The 21,268-nt window shown below is 39.0% G+C and overlaps 1 protein-coding gene across 2 annotated transcripts in view; it reads right to left on the bottom strand.

The window, feature by feature from the left end:
- SACS (sacsin molecular chaperone) overlaps positions 1-21,268 on the bottom strand; it is a 94,351-nt gene that overhangs the window by 20,128 nt on the left and 52,955 nt on the right. For both annotated transcript variants that reach the window (XM_066381000.1, XM_066381001.1), the window contains 3 exons: positions 9,631-9,777; positions 4,698-6,180; positions 3,979-4,070 (listed from right to left, as the gene is read on the bottom strand). In XM_066381000.1, the coding sequence (XP_066237097.1) occupies positions 3,979-4,070; positions 4,698-6,180; positions 9,631-9,777 (1,722 nt within the window). The remainder of the gene's footprint in view (positions 1-3,978; positions 4,071-4,697; positions 6,181-9,630; positions 9,778-21,268) is intronic.

The following is a 21,268-nucleotide window of genomic DNA, read 5'->3' as shown; positions in this document are numbered from 1 at the left end:
AACTACAGTAGCTACTGAATGGTGGGATGAGGATAAGGGGAAACTAATGCAAAGACAATAAGCATGCACTACTCTCTATGACAGCATGCAAGAAGGGAGATCAAATCTAAGGTTTGTTTTGCTTTCCCCAAAATGAGAAAGACTGAAACATGTTTAATTGCTATTGGAAAAGGTACAGTAGATGTAAAGAGAAAAGACAAACAATAACTTAATATTTAGCTCATGATTTTAAATGTGATACAAGTAAAAGGCAAAACTGTCAAATAATGAGACAGATTTTTCTTGAGCTATAGAATCAGAGAAGTACCCACTGCAGCAGAGAAATAAAAACCATGTTTCAACTATATGCAGCAGTCCCTTCGAAACTGGCCAGTTTTTACTGACAGTCGCATAACCATTATTTAGAGCAAAAAATGCCAAATGTTATATATCTGTGATATCTCCTACCATATGAAGGGAGCTCCGTATAATACCCTTGGCCTCCTTCCCCCACACGCACTAGTACCCTCCCTCCGCACCACTCCACCGGGAAGTGGCTTGACATATGTAACTGGTATCAGAGAGGGAGAGACTCTGCCTGCTCACAAGTGGCTACAGGGCAGCTGCTCCATGCTCTGTGCACAGGGCCAGGCCCCATGTAAGGAAGCCTGTGGTATTTCCACTCAACGGGCTCAGCTAATCTGTTTAATTCTGGAGCTGAACTGTAGAAGTCCACCGCCTGACATTAGCTATGATCTCCAAAGTAAAATTATAATAGAGTTGTGATTTTAGACATCAATCTGCTGAACTATTTTCTGTGTATCTTCACTGACTAGTTCTCAGGAAAGGAAAGCCAGTCATTGTTTGTGTCCCCAATCAACCCCTACATTATAATGCTCCCAAAATATTGTATGTTCATGGCAATAATGTAATTTTGGTCTGAAACAAAATTATTTTTTTTCTGGAACTAACAATATAAAAATAAGAAGGAAGGTGCCCAGGAAGCAGTTATCCACTCACCCATGTAGTCAAATAAAAATATAGAAAAGGATTATTAAGTAATCAAAAGAATGGTAGCCTAACACATATAATCAAAGTAAAAAGAAAGTGACCATGAAGACAATTTCTGGTAAAGCCAAGCCACACCTATGGGTGACAAAAACAGTAAGTATACCCTATCTAGTGTAACAGTAACAGTCTAAAGAAAATTAACCAAGAACCAGAGACAAAAGGTAGTGCACACAGAATAATCCCAAGATAAACCAGAAGTCACAGCAGATGAGAAAATAAAGACATACAAAGTGGGATGTGAAATAACCTAAGTTAATAAGTAACTTTTAACTCATCCTTAAAAATATAACAGGTACCCCCATCTGTCAAAGGCTAGATAAGCAAGTTGTGGTCACGCCCTATGCCACAGGGTATTTAAAATGGTTTGAGGCCCTGGCCGGTTGGCTCAGCAGTAAAGCATCGGCCTAGCGTGCAGGAGTCCCAGGTTCGATTCCCGGCCAGGGCACACAGGAGAAGCGCCCATCTGCTTCTCCACCCCTCCCCTTCTCCTTCCTCTCTGTCTCTTTCTTCCCCTCCCGCAGCTGAGACTCCACTGGAGCGGAGTTGGCTCGGGCGCTGAGAATGGCTCTGTGGCCTCTGCTTCAGGCGCTAGAATGGCTCTGGTTGCAACAGAGCAATGCCCCAGATGGGCAGAGCATCATCCCCTTGTGGGCGTGCCGGGTGGATCCTGGTCAGGCGCATGCAGGAGTCTGTCTGACTGCCTCCCCATTTCCAGCTTCGGAAAAATACAAAAAAATAAAAATAAATAAATAAATAAATAAAATGGTTTGAGTAAAAGCAGTATTATTTTGTTGGTCTTGCATGGTATTTACCTGATTGGTTCTCAATAACTTTTGGCTGATTTCTATATCAATATGCACCTCTGAAACTACTGGCTATCAAAAAGAGTATTCTCTTCAAAGAAGGTGATACATTGCACAATAAAATACCACAGCACTAAGAAGGAAACATCTACAACTCTGTGTGACAACGTCAATGATCTCACAAATATCAGAGTAAGTGAAAGAGCAAACACAAAGAATACATACATATACTATATGACATCTTTTACAGAAAGTACAATTAACTAGCTAAATTAGTCAATGCCATTAAAAGTCAAGATCAATGAATGCATAAATAAATTGAAGTTTCTCTCTCTCTCTCTCTCTCTCTCCCCCCCCCACCCCCTTCATCTCTCTAAAACCAATTTAAAAAATTAAAAATAAAACGTTAGGATTATGGTCACCGTTGAGTAGGTGGGACTGAAAAAGGCAAGAAGGGTTTTCTGGGTGATGGTGATCTAGGTATTTTTGGTTTGCAAAATTCCATTAAGCTTACGTTTATAATATGTATACTTTTCTGTATGTACAGTATCGTTCAGTGTAAAGTTTTTATAACAGAATAGAATAATATTTGAATAATAAGCATTTCCAAAACTTTGGACTAAACAATGGCAGGGTTACAGAAATTCATGTTTAGACTCCCCAAAAGGCTACTCTGAAGATGACAATTCCCATCAATTGTCACAGTTACTACCTCAGAGTTACAGATTACTTACACTAAACAGTATTTACATATTCCTTTTCCTTTAGTCTCACTTTGACTCTCTCCTTAATTTGCCTCCCAATTCCAATTCCTTTCACCTACATTTAAATGAATTAAGATAGTACAATTATTACAACTTTTCCTGTCATTACCTTTTAAAAGGAAATAGTATATGTTATAAAAGACACATCATAAGCCCTGGCCAGTTGGCTCAGGGGTAGAGCATTGGCCTAGCATGTGAAAGTACCGGGTTCGATTCCCAGCCAGAGCACTCAGGAGAAGCGTCCATCTGCTTTTCCACCCTCCCCCTTCTCCTATCTCTTTGTCTCTCTTTTCCCCTCCCACAACCAGGGCTCCGTGGGAGCAAAAGTTGGCCCAGGTGCTGAGGACTGCTCCATGGCCTCCGCCTCAGGTGCTAGAATGGCTCCGGTTGCAATGGAGCAATGCCCCAGATGGGCAGAGCATTGCCCCCTGGTGGGCATGCACGGTGGATCCCAGTCAGGCAATTGCGGGAGTCTGCCGCCCACACCTCACTCCTCCCCATTTCTCACTTTGGGAAAATACAAAAAACAAACAAACAAACAAAAAAAGACACATCACGAAGAATATGCTTTGCAACCTTAACCAGTAGAACAAAACCAGAATTTTTCAGGCCAATATCTAACTAGAAAAAAGTTTGGGCAATAGTCTTATGAGGAAAATGATGCTTGCAAAAGTTGTAAGATAATATCAAACTTAGAACCATAGTGATTTTTCTCTCCAAACCATTCTGTCTTTTCCTAAGAAGAATTCTGAGTAAAGGATGCTCATCCTTTGCTGACATCCCAGGAGTCCCCTTTCCTGACTCTGTGGCACAGTTCATTTACCTGTCAGCATTTCCCTAAAGTGACTCGGCACAACCGCACAAAATTGTGGAGGGCAGGGCAAATGGGCAACAGAACAAGGCTGACAGGTGCAAGATCTGAGCTCTAGACATGTATAAGCTTAAGAGCCTGAACTTAACCTCCTTATGTGTCATCTCTGCAATCTGGAGAACAGCTGTCCTCACTACCGCATATGCTACAAGGAATGAGGCTGGGGGCTCAAATGAGGAAACAAATGAGAAAGCATAGAAAGTAAAGCACTGTGCAGACTAAGAAAGCATCTCTGTAAATGTACACCAACATAATGTAACAGGAGAGACTCTTCAATACAACTCTATATTCTTTTAGATGTCAGAATCCAGTATTGAAACATCTTAAAATATAACAATTATATTAGGTTAAACCATATGAAACTGTTAACTTACAGATGTTGAAAATGGAAAATTATTGGCAATTTCATATTGGTGAAACTTAATAGAAAACTTATAAAGACTTTTTAGACTTTTATAAATAGGTTTATTTAAAAAAATAATTAGAATACCTCGGGTTTGGGCAGCTTCCTTTAAAGCAACTAGAAGATGAGGCTTCAAATTATCCAAAATAAATCTTCCTTCAAGACCTGGAAAAAGGGACCTAAAAAGTGACAGGACCGCAGCAATTATAATCTTCTAACAAGTCTAAAATAAATTAAATAATTTCAAGCTAGCTAAACGAACTATTTTACACAGGTCAATGCACACATCAAATCACATTGCAATAGTTTTTGCTCAAATATGAATGAGCCTTTGCTTTAAACTATGAGCGCTTCATGAACCACATGCATAGCCAGAGCTACTCTATAAATAGCTCAGAGTAGAATTAATGTTATTTTCTGAAATGTCAATATACAGCCTTAGTTATAAAAAAATCACTTAACACTTTATTTTCATTCATTTAAATTAAATTTCATAAAATTCATTGACACATCTGACTTAGTTATTAGCACTTAATAGCCATTGTTTTCAGTGTTTTGTCTTTAAAATTTCCAAGAAAAACAACAGCTTGAATAGCTTTTTAACTAATAAACATGTTTTTTTTCATTTTAAGATGTAAAAACTTGTCCATTTATACTTTAACAAAGTATTATATTTCTGCAAAAGTCTTCCTTATTATAAAATCTACATTGATAATTGATGAATTTCTCAATAAAGAATCTAAATGTGGGCAGGGACAGAGGAGTATGTAAAAGTAAACACTTATTTTTAAAAGTGTGATCTGTACCTTGGATAGTCTTCTGAGGTAATATAAATTACATCTTGATCTGATACAGATGAGGAGAAGGGAACAAAATTTCCATTTTGTAAAGGTAGCAGCTCCAACCCAAGAAGTTCGCTGTAGGCCTGGTCGGAAAGCACGAATTCTAAGAGGTGAAGCCTGTCTTCGGCGCCACCCAGGTGTGCAGACTTCCTCAGCACCTGCCGCACCCACGCAGGGGTCACCCTCCGCATGGGCTTCTCACTGGAGGCAGTGAGCTGCATGGCTGCAGACAGATTCGCTGGGACCTTGACAACCTGCTTCCCTGAGCTGTGGAGGTAGTTGAGCACAGTCTTTGTGTACTCCAAACTTTCATCGAGTTCTGAGAAATACGCCTGGTCCAACTTGACCCACTGGTTGCTCATTGAATAAATCACTGCATTCTGGAACAGCTCGTGAAATAGAGGTTCTAACACTGGCTGCCAGTGCACCTTGACTTTGTTCACATCAGGCCAAAGCTTGTAGATGACGTCAACTGACAAGGGAAAATCAGAGCCCCTCTTTGACTCCAGGCGTTTTATTGAATCTAAGATCAGAGTAGCGTAGGCTTTCGGAACAACAGTCAGGATCAGAAATTCATTCCATAAGGCAGCCGGGTCTCTCCACTGGTCCAACTCTCTCCATTTTATGCTTCTGCGATTGTCAGTCAGACCGAAGAACCCGCTAATGTGAACTGGGAGGCCTGTTTTACTCTCCTCTCCAGGCGGCAAGGGAAGAAAACAAAATGCTTTTCCTGAGAAATGAGATTCTGCTCCATTTTCATCATCTCTGCTTGACAAAGACATGGCTATTCCAATGGTTGGGACAAATTTCAATTCATCAGCCAAAGAATCAAGTTTACTACTAATCCCTCGCCCTCCCACACTGTTACACACCAACCAAGACGTCTTGTGTACGTCCTTCGTGCTCTCATCTTCTAAAACTATATTTACGTAATATGTTACACAGGTTATGGTATTGTTTGGAATCTTTTTACAATAGTTACTAATAGCAGTTTCCAGAATCTTGATAGAATCTGGCCGTTCCTGTTTTAGGGCCTTGTTCTCACTAGCAGTCACTCTAAACACCAGCTTCTCTGTCCCGTCAGCTTCTCGGACACATAAGGAGACACCCTGCACACTTTTCAGAAAGAGAAGCACTGTGTCTGCATCTGCTCTAAAAGACTCAAACAACTCAAGAACCTTTTGTTTATTGTAGAGGTTACTACTAAGCTGGGAAGGCTGTAGGCGAAGAGGGAAGCGGAAAACTGTTCCTGGAAAATTGCCATTTATAAATGTTTCCTTGGTGCTTCCAAAAATGCCAAGAAATGGTGCAAATTGGTCTGAGAGTTCATTAATTTCTTTGCTGTCGTCTTTGAGATTCCAGCATTGACCTGATTCATGTGGACCAAAAAGTGTTTGATGAGGATCTAACATCCCAATCTGGTCACCACTAAAAATACAAGGAACATCTGCAAAGAAAAATTCAAGTCACCATCAACTCTGAAACGTAATGAACAGTAACAATTACATTACACAATGCATAATTGCTATCAGAATATTATACATGAAAAGGCATAAGCCATAAAATGACTCCAAAATAGATTTCTTTTTAAAAAGCACTAAATTTAGCTCAAAAAATATAATTCTTTGAACATGAAGAGGAAATATAGGCCCTGGCTGGTTCAGCGGTAAAGAGTCAACCCATCATGTAGATGTCCTGGGTTCAATTCCTGGTCAGGGCACACAGGAGAAGCACCCATCTGCATCTCCACCCCCCTCCACTTCTCTCTTTCTCTCCCTCTTTCTATTCACTTCCTGCAGCCATGGCTCAATAGGAACGAGTTGGCCCCAGGGGCTGAGGATGGCTCCATGGTCTCCACCTCAGGTGCTAAGAAGGGCTCAGTTGCTGAGCAATAAAACACCCCAGTTGGGCAGATCATCAACACCTAGTGGGCTTATGGGGTGAATCCCGGTCGGGAACATGTGGAGTCTGTCTCTCTGTCTCCCCTTCTCTCACTGAATTAAAAAAAAAAAATTAGGTAAATAAAATTCTTTCAACATGAAAAATAATAAATTCTCTCTTGATTCAGTAAGTATCAGGCACAGAGACTCAGTGGCAGTCAACCAGGTCCCTACCGCCCACTAGTGGGCATTCCAGCTTTCATGGTGGGCGGTAGCGGAGCAACCAAAGTATAAATAAAAAGATAAGATTTAACTATAGTAAGTTGTTTTATAAAGATTTATTCTGCCAAACTTAGCAAAAATCTGACATAAAGTACTTGGTAAGTAATTATTATTATATGTTTTAACTTGCTGTAACTCTGCTTTATAAATTTTATAAAGTAAAGTTACTTCCCTACTTTATAAATCACTATTACTGTGGAACCGGTGGGCGGTTAGAAAATTTTACTACTAACAGAGATACAAAAGTGGGTGGTAGGTATAAAAAGGTTGACTACTCCTGCTTACCTGGTTATTATGAAAACCTAAGATTATTTTGAAACTTTTATTAAACAATATATGTGAGGAATAATTGGATATTTACATTCAGCCCCGACAGCCATGTAAACCCAGTCAAACAGAACAGAGTCATACCCTATGCTCAAAATAAAAACTTCAATGGCACATTCCCTGAAGGAAGAGGGCAGGGAACTAACACCACAGGTGATTCTGCCACGGTGTTACCCAGTAAGCTTTCTCTATGCTTCCTACAGCGGTGTGCCCTCAGGCAGGAGCATCTCTCCCCCTGAACTGAAGGGTAGTGCTTCCAGAGACACATTTTTTGTATAGCATGGTCCCTAAATTGATACCAACTGCTTCATCTGTTCTTCAACAAAGACAAAGTTATATTTAAATACTGGAAGAAAAACTAGACATGTCAGAAATGCTATATTATAAGACATTCTTCAATATGGCCCATTTAAGGACTTCCTGAGGGTTAATTTTGATATATTTTGCCTCACATGCTGCTACAGCACCTAACCTTCATGCAAAATGCAACTCCAATGAAGTCCACCTTTAAGATTGATGGTCATCAATTGCAGGCTCAGTTGTCACAACCATCAGCCCCTAAGCTCTCGGGGTTTTTTTTGTTTGTTTTTTACAGAGACAGAGAGAGAGTCAGAGAGAGGGATAGACAGGGACAGACAGACAGGAACAGAGAGATGTTAGTTAGCATCAATCATTAGTTTTTCGTTGCGTATTGCGACTCCTTAGTTGTTCATTGATTGCTTTCTCATATGTGCCTTGACCGTGGGCCTTCAGCAGACCGAGCAACCACTTGCTGGAGCCAGCGACCTTGGGTTCAAGCTGGTGAGCTTTTGCTCAAACCAGATGAGCCTGCGCTCAAGCTGGCGACCTCGGGGTCTTGAACCTGGGTCCTTCCGCATCCCAGTCTGACGCTCTATCCACTGCGCCATCGCCTGGTCAGGCTCTCTCGGGTATTTTAAGCAGAAACTGTTACATCCACCAACCCAGCAGCTAAATCAATCAAAAATGTGGTCAGTGACACTTTTGTCCACAGACTGTGTACATACTCCCATTATTGAAATTATGCTGGGAAACTACTGACTGTTGTAAAGCAGGACCCAGGAACCTCGAAAATCCTCAGATTAGAGAATTGCACTGCACTTAATACTGCTGCACGTAAATGTGCCCATTCTCAAATAGTGGGACAAATAAGTCCATAGAGAGATGCAGACACTGGCAGTCAGCTGGACTCTAAGTGATCCATTCCTGTATAATAGTCTCCACGCTTATACCATTCACATATGTACCCCATAAATTTAAAAACTGACCTGAGGGATAATTTGAAAATAGCTGAATATTAATATTCACATATAACAGTAATATAACATTTTAATTTATGAATTAATATATTTTGTTATATAAGTAATATTACTTAGTACCTTATATAATATTTAATAATATAAATATAATACAAAAAAACAGGCTTACTAAAATTGGGCTATAGTGACAATGACCCTACATCCCGCTCACCCAGGGAATTCCCAATTTAGAATAGTTATCTCAAAATAATACACTCTCATGAGTGTCCTAGTTTAGACAATAAACTATATGATCACCCGAACAATAACTATAGCTCTGCTAGCTCAATCTCTCCTTCTCCTGCAAGTTCAAAATGCCAAAAGTTTGAAACTAAACAATAACCAGGCCCAATTCCATAAAAAAAATGAAAAAAAACATTTTTAACACAAACTAGTAAATAGTAAGCTTTGATTCTGGATGAACAGCCATATACTTTTAGAGATGTCTACACTGTTTCAAGTGTTTCCTCTTATAAGTATGTACCAGAAACCTCATATTCTTTTTAGATTCAAAACATAATTTCAAAATCATCAAAATACTCACTTAAAAGCAAAATTTTTATGAGAAAAATATGCAGAAATCAGAATCACATCAAAGATCTTCACTTTGTCAGTTATTCAATACCATTAGCTATTATACTTTAGCCCTGTCCAGTTGGCTTAGTGGTAGAGTGTCAGCCAACATGTGGATGTCCCAGTTCGATTCCCAGTCAGGACACACAGGAAAAGTGACCATCTGCTTCTCCACCCCTCCCCTTCTCTTTCTCTCTTCTTCTCTCACAGCCATAACTCAATGGGTTTGATCAAGTTGGCCCTGGATACTGAGGATGCCTCCATGGAGCCTACACCTCAGGTGCTAAAAATAGCTCAGTTGCCAAGTAACATTCCCAGATGGGCAGAGCATTGGTCCCAGATGGAGGTTACCAGGTGGATCCCGGTTGGGGTGCATATGAAGTCTGTCTCTCTGTCTCCCCTCCTCCTACTTAAAACAACAACAACAAAAAACAGTATTATCTCTACAGTTAACCAAATAAATTATAAACTACAGGCTAAAATAATTTTCAATCTCAAGACTGATATCAAATACTATACCTGTTATGTGATAGACAGAATTAAACCCAATTCCAAATCTTCCAACTTTCAAAGGGTCATCCTTCTTCCTGCTTCTTGCTATTTCTTGAATACCGTGCCAGTCCTCTGGGGTGAACACTGCATTGTTGTACACATAGAGAGCTGATCCTAGATGTTAAAATGCACATGCACACATTCAGAAAGAAGTGTGATAAGATGTTCAGCTCTTTCACGAACTTTCTCTACATAAAGTTGCTTATTTGATGGGAAGATATAAAGAACTGAATGGCATGACTGAATTCTGCATTATAATTCTGATTGTTTTCAAAATAAAAATAAAACACATATAAATGGTAAAAGTTACTAGCAAAAACTCAAAAAAGAAAAAATTATGGGTGTTATGGTACTTAAATATCCAAAACATGGGGCAAACAAGGATCTTAATCACAGTGTACTACTTTGTGAAATTTGTTTCTAAATAGCATATTAAAGTTTTTTATTTTGCAAATGAGATTATGTGTAAATGTATTTCCTTAAGAAACCTTGTTATTATTTCAAAAGGTAAACAATCTCCTTTAATAAATTTAATAATCACTAAGTGCTTGTTTTTATTTTTGGCAGCCTCTAGATTTTTCTATATAAGATATTCCTTATATCATTTTAAAAATCAATATGACAAATTTGTAAGTAAGCATGTCAAAAAATACCACCCTTGTCTCCAAAGTAGTTCCTTTAAAAAGTTATAATTCTGCACAAATATTTTTGGAACTCTACTTTTTGAGATTTATCTTCAGAATCTCTAATATTTTTTAATACATTCACCTAAAATAACTCCTCATACTTTAAAAATAATTAATATTTTTCTCTGAAAATGTTACTGACATATAACATACAGGGTGTGGCAAAAGTAGGTTTACAGTTGCGAGTGCAAAACAGTTTATTCTTGTATTATTACTTATTAATTGTTGCATTATTTTCCATGTGAACAGCTGTAAACCTACTTTTTCCCAGGCTGTACATACAATACAGGACCAAATACTAAGTGTACAGCTTGATCAATTCTGACAAAGTGAATAAACCATGTAACATCCACTCAAATGAATTACAGAGAATATTCCAGCACCCCCTCCAATGCCTCTTCTCATGTGCCTATAAATTCAAGCAGATCCAGGGATGAGGACCACACATAGTTTGTTTTATAAAAATGATGTGACTGCTACTTGTAAAATAGTTTGAGCAGGAATATGAAAGCCGCCCAGACTGCGGAGGTCCTTCTGAGAAGGATGGAGAAAGCACACTGCGCTGAGCATGCGTGCCAGAGCCAGGTGGGCTGGACAGCAGCCAGCTCTGCTGTCACAACTTTAGGCAACACTAAAGCCACCGAGGCTCAATTTCCTCATCTGTAAAATAATGGTGAGAACAGTGTGTATCCACAAGGTGTTAAGCAGCAAATGAGTAACAGCAATGAGGGGCTCAGCATAGCACCCAGCACAGCGAAGATACCCAAAAAGTCAGATACTCTTACTGTTAAATTTATTTGTGGTATATAATACTGTCATATTTTATCATAGCAAGTTAAATATTACAGAAATAGTAACAAAATAAATCTTATTATGCAACAGCTAACTCCAGCTGGTTTAAAAATTCCATCTAGCAAGTAGTGCCTGGTTCTGCCTGCTCCAAATGTCCCTTAGAAATATGTATGAAGACACAGAAACAAGGGCCAACCACAAAAACTCACGACACTGAACCCCAGACCTGAGAGTGAACCTTTAGCCAGAATCTGGAGAAAATGGGCACAGCTGCGAGATCATGGAAGGGACGAGAATCCAGCAGTGACACCCAGCAGCCAGGCACCAGCAGAGAGGCAGAGCCGCTAGCCTGAGGACCCTCCTTGCTGCCCACTGTCAGCTGGCACACTGAGCAGCAGACCCTCTGAGGCCTGACAGCTTTTATAAAACACTTGTGAGATTACAAAATAATAGATGCTTGTTTTCTTTTCAAATAAAAAAGCATTTCCTGTGAAAAAAAACTTCCTCCTCATATCTCCACTCTCCACAGTATCTGAAGTGTCAAAACTACTGTTTTTCCCATCCACATTAATGCCACTCCCGGAAAGAAGGACACCCTGTAAGTGAAAGTGTCCTGTCACTGGCTGCCAGAGCCCTTCTCACTCTGGCCGACCAGCACTGTGACCAGGAGTGCGCACACACACCCACCTCAGAGAGCAGACGGCAGGATGAGAGGCAGGCAGACGAAGCCCTCTCCACTGGTTCTGCATCTAGCAGGTATGACCTAGTTGTTACGAAAGGTTTTTAATCAAGATATAATTCTGATTCCACTCATCCTGGAATAAGAAGGGAAGCTATGTAATTTGCCTTTGTTCCAATCTACTTGGGTCTCACTGAATCTCTGCCTTCATCCATGAGATCAAGGTTAAAAGGGGTCGTCAAACTTTTTATAAAAACCGCCCACTTTTGCAGTGCTGGTAGACCTGGTCCCTACCGCCTACTAGTGGGCGTTCCAGCTTTCATGATGGGCCAATCGCGGCGCTGTTTGGTTGCACGGTAGGGACCAGGTTGACCAGCACTGCAAAAGTGGGCGGTTTTTATAAAAAGTTTGACGACCCCTGCGGGGAGGAGAGTATTAATAGTAGGCTGGCAATCTATTTGCTCCTTTTAAAAGGGAATACCCGGCCCTGGCTGGTTGGCTCAGTGGTAGAGCGTCGGCCTGGCATGCAGGAGCCCCAGGTTCGATTCCCGGCCAGGGCACACAGGAGAAGAGCCCATCTGCTTCTCCACCCCTCCCCCTCTTCTTCTTCTCTGTCTCTCTATTCCCCTCCCGCAGCCAGGGCTCGATTGGAGCAAAGTTGGTCCGGGAGCTGGGGGTGGCTCTATGGCCTCTGCTTCAGGCACTAGAATGGCTCTGGTCGCAACAGAGCAACGCCCCAGATGGGCAGAGCATTGCCCCCTGGTGGGCGTGCCGGGTGGATCCCGGTCGGGCGCATGTGGGAGTCTGTCTGACTGCCTCCCCGTTTCCAACTTCAAAAAAATACAAAAAAAAAAAAAAAAAAAAAAATAGGAATACCCAAGCCAGAGTCTCCTTGTAAACACTCTGGTGACAGACCTCTGGGCAAACACAGCAACAGTATTTACTAACAGAAGAGGCCTGATCTAGTGGATGCTTTTAGAAGGTTGCTTACTGTAAGGAAACCTGGAATTTATAGATTTATGAGGCATAATTCCCATATAATGCCCTAAGCTATGTAATTACCAGGAAAAACATGAACATCTTTCATGACTAAAAGAGTTCTATTTGTTTAAGTGAAGGCCTGCGTGTATCACTTAGAGACCACTTGTCCTAAACCCAGGCCATGGTGTGTGTCTAACAGCAGGAAGAAGCTAGAAGGAGGCCTTAGGAATCTAAGACGTCTCCATGCTGCCTTTACTTGTGTCTGTCTCTTAGTTACCCACATCCTTGAAATCCTTATATTAAAGTGTGGAACTGGGTAAGTTCTCTTCTTTTCCTGCAACTCATTTGATGAATTGGGCTTGTCATATGATTATATAAAAAGGAACAAAAACAAGTTGTATTAAAAAATTCTCACTTGCAAAACTAGGTATCATAAAGGAGGAAAAACTATAATCCAAAAAGACATCATCAAAGACAACATTTATATCTGAATGCAACAGAAAGATATTTTCCAATAATGCAAGAGCATGTAGGAAATTATTTGTTAAATAAAGATGTCAGCCCTGGCCTGACCTGTGGTGGCACAGTGGATAAAGCATTGACCAGGAATGCTGAGGTTGCTGGTTCGAAACCCTGGGCTTGCCCAGTCCAGGCATATATGGGGAGAGTTGATACTTTCCATTCTTCCCCCTTCTTTCTCTCCACTCTCTCTAATAGCAATAAACAAAAAAAAATCATTAAGCCCTGGCCAGATAGCTCAGTTGGTTAGAGCATCATCCTGAAGCACATAGGTTGCCAGTTCAATCACTGGTCAGGGCACATACAGGAACAGATCAAGGTTCCTGTTTCTCACTCTCTCCCTTTCTCTCTCTAAAATCAATAAATGAACATTTAAAATAAAATACAATCTTTAAACAAAACCAAACAAAAAAGATGTCAGCCCACAAAGGATATGGGCGCAATCCCCGGTCAGGGCACATACAGGAACAGAATGATGTTCCTGTCCTTTCCTCTCTCTCTGAAATCAATATATAAAAATTCAAAAAAAATTTAAATTAAAAGTTAAAATTTTTTTTTAAAATATGTCAAAGATCATTTCTACCAATATGTCCAAGTTATTTTAAATTGGCTTATTTGGTGTGAGTTTAAAAAGCCTATCTCTAAGTATACTTATGCACAAATTCAACTAAATAATCTTGTTTCAAATATATTTTTAAATGAGGTAAAGTCAAGGCTAGAAGCAAAAAATCATAAAATTTAGGTTGTACTTTGAAGCAAAATACTTATAGGATATCTCCATACTCTCCCTTTCATGGTTCTAGAGTGCACACTAATAATATCAGTATGCCAGAACACCTAAAACACTGTCACATAAATTACCTGATTTAATCCTCAAAGTATATGGGAGGTCAATTTTGTTCTTAATACTATTCTGTAGGTGAGCAGACTGAAATTCAGTGAGGCTCACTAATCTGCTTAATCTCACTGAGTGAATATGAGGATCAGAGATGCTACCCCACCTACTGGCACCCTGTTGGGGGTACATGAGATGGTAGCCCTGTGTAGGATCAGGATATAAGTGAAAGCCTCTCAGAGCCACACTTGGTATTTTTCAACAATGGTTACATTAAATCGTAGAAACTTAGAACCAGGAAACCTCACTGCTCAATCCTCTCATAACCAGTACAGATGCAATGACATGCGCAAGATCCCAAATGCTGAAAACCTCTGAATGTATTATGTCTGTCACCACGTCTCTTTATAAGATAAAAAGATGCAACTTTAGAGAAAAAGTTGGATGATGTCAGAGTAATGGCGGTATGAGAGATACTCCTGATCTCTCCCCTTGAAATTTCAACAAATTGAACAACTATAACACAGCAAAGGAACCCCAATTGGGCTTGCAGGCATGCCTGAAAGGGTCACATACTGAATGTACCGAAGGTGGGATGGGGTGAAAAGGGGAGCAGAAAATAAAATTCACTCACAGTGGGCTTTGGAGAGGAGAGGAGACAAATCTGGAGTGACTGGTTTTTCTCTGCCAGGACTATAGGGAAGAAGGAAGCTTGGGCTCTCTGGATTTTGTATGAGGAGTATGGAGAGGGAAACCTGGAGTGACTGAGTCAACCTCTGCAGGGTGAGACAGAGGGGCAGAAGGGGAGATAAACCAAAGTGGCCAGAGAGTGGGGTCACCGCCAGTGTTCCTGTGGTCTGCCTGCAGCTCACACTCAGCAAAGACAGAGAAAACTAAAGTGCGGTTTCCAGTCTCCCAGATCCTGCCTCCCTCACCTTGCAGTACCGAGAGTGGCAGAGACAAACCCCACGCCAGCTCACCAGAGCCACTCTCTCCCCTGAAAAACAGAGGTGCTCAACATCAGGTGCCCAGGTCTGAGATGTAGGAAGGAGTGCCTGAGTGCCTGGGAGCCTGAGATCACTTGCCATTGCTAGAGCCATAAAGACCTCATAACAGGCCCCACCCACTAATATGACTATAGCCCCACCTACATCATTGCCATAGCAACATCTTAGCAGCAGCCCAGGAACTTCATAGTGCTAAAAGTTGTAATACAGTGACATCTACTGGAAGAAACCTCTCAAAACCAAAATTTATTTTTTTCTTTTTTTACTTCTTATTCTTTTTTTTCATTTTTGAACTTCATTTTTTAAAATTTTTATAATTTTATTCTTATTTTTTGTGGGTATTTTGTTTTTGATCTTTTTCTTTGCTTCCCATCTTTTTTTTCAGTGGTTTTTCTTCTTGTCATAATTTTTAAATTTTTTCAATATTTTACTGTATTTTTAAAATTTTTTCAAGTTTTTTTAGTTGTTTTTTGTTAGGGTTCTTAACAATACCACTCTCAAATGTCATCAAGGAACAAGATATAAAATACCATGGCTACACAAGACAGAGGCATATTTCAGAAAGAAAATGAAAAATGTCCAGAAAAAAATCTCAATCACATGGAAGCCTTGGAGTTAAATAATAAAGAATTCAAAATTGAAGTTCTGAAAATACTCAACAAGATGTGAGAAGACACCAATAGGCAACTTAATGAGCTCAGAAAACAAATTAATGAACAAATGAATACCTCACCAAGGAGACTACAACTTTAAAAACAGAGATGAGGAACTCAGTATGGGAACTAAAGACTGAGGTAACAAGTTTACCTAATAGAACAAGCCAGACAGAGGAAAGAATCAGTGACACTGAAGATAGGGAATTAGAGGTGCTACAGAGAGAACAGGAGACTCATAAATTAAAAAAACTGAGAAAGCCTACAAGAATTGTCTGACTCAATCAGAAAGAACAATTTAAGAATAATGGGTATATCATAAGAAGAAGAGAGGGAGAAGAGAATGAAGAGCCTATTCAAACAAATAATTGATGAGAATTTCCCAAACCTATGGAAAGAGTTAGAACCTCAAATCCAAGAAGCAAACAGAATGCTGAGTTACTACTACCCAAACAGACCTACTCCAAGGCATATTGTAATAAAATTGTCAAAAATCAATGACAAAGAAAGAATACTAAAGGCAGCTAGGGAAAAGAAGACCACGATATATAAAGGAAAGACCATCAAGTTATTTTCAGACTTCTCAGCAGAAGAAACTTTACAAGCCAGAAGAGAGTAAACCCAAACATTCAAAGCACTGAAAGAGAGGAATTACCAGCCAAGAATACTATATCTATTAATGGTATCCTTCAAATATGAAGGAGAAATAAAAACTTTTACAGACATACAGAAGCTGAGGAAATTTATCACCAGAAACCCTCCATTGCAGGAAATACTAAAGGGGGTTATTCAACCAGACACAAAGAACAAAATAAAAATTACAAGTAAAAGCTGCAACAAGGTCACAATAAAAACAAAGATAATCTGTGACAACAATAATATAAAAGGGGAGAGAATAGAGATCTGAAGTAGCAAAGGAGGATGGAGTGCAGAAGCACTGATATGAGAAGGACTCTTGTACATATGAACATTTTCTTCTAACCTAATGGTAATCACTCATGATAAAGCCACTACTGAAACACACAGCTTAAAAAAAGAAGAAACGGGAAAGAAGTATGGAACACCACCAAACAAAAACAACTGACAGAAACAAAAAACAGAGAAGAACCAAACGAGAAACAGAGCTACCAGAAAACAAAACATAAAATGACTATATGAAATCCTCAAGTGTCAAATTACCCTAAATTTAAATGGACTGAATTCACCAATAAAGAGGCACAGAGTAGCAAACTGGATCAAAAAGCAAAGCCCAACCATATGCTGCCTTCAAGAGACACATCTAAGCTGCAAGGACAAAAGCAGATTCAAAGTGAAAGGTTGGAAAACAATTTTCCAAGCAAATAATATATAAAAGGTAAACAATCCAATTAAAAAATGGGCAAAAGAACTGAATACACACTTCTTCAAAGAGGACATACAGATGGCCAACAGGCATATGAAGAAATACTCAACATCACTAATCATTAGAGAAATGCAAATTAAAATCACAATGAGATACCACCTCACACCTGTCAGAATGGCTCTCATCAACAAATCAACACACAAAAAGTGCTGGTGAGGGTGTGGAGAAAAGGGAACCCTCCTGCATTGCTGGTGGGAATGCAGACTGGTGCAGCCACTGTGCAGAACAGTATGGAGTTTCTTCAAAAAATTAAAAATGGAACTGCCTTTTGACCCAGCTATCCTACTTTTAGGAATATATCTAAGAATACCAAATCAATGACTTAAAAGAAGATATGCACCTGCATGTTTACTGCAGCATTGTTCACAATAGCCAAGATCTGGAAACAGCCCAAGTGTCTATAATGGACAAGTGGATTAAAAAGCTGTGGTACATATACACAACAGAATACTACAGAGCTGTGAAAAAGAAGAAAATCTTATCTTTTGTGATGGCATGGATGGACCTGGAGATTATTATGCTAAGTGAAATAAGCCAGGCCGAGAAAGAAAAATATCATATGATCTCACTTATATGTGGAATCTAATGAACAAAGTGAACTGAGGAACAGAATAGAAGCAGAGGCAGGTCACAGGGAGCAGAGGCACAGAGTCAGAGGGAAGCGGAATGAGGGAATGAGATCAGAGAAGGTGAAGAGATTAGTGAAATTATATTATACATAACACAGAGATAAAGATAATATGATAGCAAATCCCAGAAAAAAGAGGGGAGGGATTGAGGGGAAGGGGGATAGAGGGGGTATAAATAGAAATATGGGAGTGGGGGGTGAGGGTGTTATATTCAGTGGGACACCCGAATCCATGTAAACACAATAAATTAAAATAAACATTTTTAAAAAAGAAAAGCAGGTGTAGCCATACTCATATCTGACAATGCTGACTTCAAGACGACAAAGTAACCAGAGACAAAGATGGACATTTCAAAATGATAAAGGAGACATTGTATCAAGAAGATATAACACTTCTTAATATATATGCACCAAACAAGGGAGCACCAAAATATATAAGATATTTACTAACTGATCTAAAAATAGGAGACAATCATTCTTAGAGATTTTAACACACCACTGATGATTTTAAATAGATCATCCAAACAGAAAATCAATAAAGAAATATCGGCCTTAAATGATACTCTGGACCAAATGGACATAATAGACATTTATAGAACATTTCATCCCAAAACATCAGATTATACATTCTTCTCCAGTGTGCTTGGAACATTCTCAAGGACAAACCATATGTGGGGCCACAAAACTAACAACAACAAATTCAGGAAGACTGAAATTATACCAAGCATATTTTCTGATCATAAGGCTTTTAAATTAAAATTCAATTGTAAAAAGGAAGAAGAAACCCACAAAAGTGTGAAAATTAAACAACATTTTTCTAAGAAATGACTGGGTCAAAGAAGAAATAAAAGAAGAGATCAAATGATATATCCAAATGAAAATGACAACATGACATATCAAAATTTCTGGAAAGCATCAAAAACAGTAATAAGAGGGAAGTTTATATCATTACAAGCTTATATCAAGAAACAAGAGAGATCCCAAGTAAACAACCTAATATCACACTTTAAGGAACTAGAAAAAGAAAAACAAAGGCAACCTAAAGTCAGCAGAAGAAAGGAAATAGTAAATATTAGAGAACTAAATGAAATAGAGAAAAAAACTATTAAAAATACTGTAACAGAGCTAGTTCTTTAAAAAAATCAATAAAATTGACAAACCACTGGCTAGACTCACTAAGAAAAACAGAGGAAGAACTCATATAAACAAAATCTAAAATGAAAGAGGAGAAATTACCACATCATAGATACACAAAAGATAATAGTAGAATATCATGAAAGATTATATGTCACCAAATTCAACAACCTAGAGGAAATAATAAATTCCTAGAATTATACAATCTTCCCAAACTGAGCCATGAAGAAGTGGAAACCCTAAATAGACCTATAAGGAAGGAGGAAATAGAAACAATAATGAAAAAACCTCCCCCAAAACAAAAGTCCAAGACGAGATGGTTACACTAGTGAATTCTACCAAATATTCAAAGAAGATTTGGTACCTATTCTTGTCAGTCTTACAAAAAATAGAAGAAGCAATACTCCCCAACACATTTTATGAGACTAACCAAAACCTGGCAAGGACAACACAAAAAAAGAAACTACAGACCAATATCTCTAATGAATACAGACACAAAAATCCTAAACAAAATACTAGCAAATTGAATACAACAATACATTAAAAAAATAATACATCATGATCAAGTTGGATTCATTCCAGGAGCACAATGATGGTTCAACATACATAAAATCAGTGGTAGTCAACCTGGTCACCTGGTCCCTACCGCCCACTAGTGGGCGTTCCAGCTTTCATGGTGGGTGGTAGCGGAGCAACCAAATGGAGCCGTGATTACATACTAATCGACTAACTGTTGACCAGTCAAGATCAGGACAGCGGTCAGACTCTGTTACAGGGCATTTGTATTGGGACTGCATCCAACCTCTTTCATAACCACCTGGCCTGCATCCTTAAGCAGCCAGGTACCTGACTCTGGGTCCACATCTGCCGCCCAACCTGGTGGGCAGTTCATGACCACTATTGTCACCCAAAAACTATCAGTTCATCATTTTATTAACCAGCAGACAAAGAACTCCATGATTCAACGCTTCTTTCAATGACAGAAACTGCCAGACAATGGAGACACCAATTAACTCATATTTTCGTCTCGATTCCCAGATTTTAGGGTAATAAGGTGAGGAACACCCCCCCCCCCCCCGACTGCCAAAACTAGCCGATGTCTCGCTACTTTGCCCTGATCACCATTGGCCAACTCCCGCTACATAAAATTTTATAAAACGCACAACCATGGATACTCAGTCTCGTGTTGACAAACTCTCACTCAACCATGACACTGTAACGTCGTGACCATGTAACAGACTTCAAGCGCATAAGTTTTGTTCACGTTACGTACGTGAAGCTAAATGGTGTTACGTAATCGAAACTAAAGTCAGTACATAGTTAGATTTCTGAGAGCAAGCACATGCTTACAGCTTCAAACAAAATATTGTGAAATATCGTGAGCCCATGTCTCAAAAAAAAAAAATATGCACATGGCTATTTGCCAGAGTATCTGAAGATGGGTTTCATAGAATCTGTTCCAAATAAACAACATCCAATGTGTTTATTGTGCCACAAAACATCATCCAATGAGGCAGTGAAGCCAAGTCAATTGCGAGAAATCTTTCTACAAAATGACAAGGACAAGCCCATTATATATTTTCAGGAAATATATAAAAAGTTTCAAAATCATTCAACTATCGTTGCATCATTTAAGAAACAACATACAACAAACAAAGATGGATTACTTGCCACTTATTGCATTTCACAAATAATTGCAAAAAGTGGTAAAAGCTATAATATTGGAGAAACTGTAATAATACCCTCTTTAAAAGAATTTATCTCAACAGTAATGCATCAGGATATACCTCAAATTTTAAAAAACGTTGACCCTAAGTGATAGCACAGTAAAGCGACGAATTGATGAAATGCAGTTAATGTTGAAAACAAACTTATAAGTATTCTCCAAAACTCTTCATTTTCCATGCAATTGGACGAATCTACCATTGCAGATAATGATGCTTTATTGATGGCATATGTATACCCTATTTTGATGAAAACAATATATTACGAGAAGAAATGCTATTCACAGTAAATCTCATCACAGATACAAAGGATTATCTACATTTAATACTGTGAGAACATACTTTACAAAAAATAATATTCCTTTGAATAATATTGTTGCATGCACTACTGATGAAGCACCATCAATGGTAGGTCACTATCGTGGATTTGTTGCTTATTTGAAGCAGGAAGTGCCAAATGTTTTATGTATTCGTTGTGTGGTGCACAGATATATCTTATAGGAACACATCTAAGTACAAGTCTCCATTCATCATTAACTATAATAATTCAAGCCGTAAACAAGAT

Source organism: Saccopteryx leptura, chromosome 4 (assembly GCF_036850995.1).
Source record: "Saccopteryx leptura isolate mSacLep1 chromosome 4, mSacLep1_pri_phased_curated, whole genome shotgun sequence".
Lineage (NCBI taxonomy): Eukaryota > Metazoa > Chordata > Mammalia > Chiroptera > Emballonuridae > Saccopteryx > Saccopteryx leptura.
Note: the sequence above shows the minus strand (reverse complement) of the source record. Positions and strands in the feature narration are given on the sequence as shown.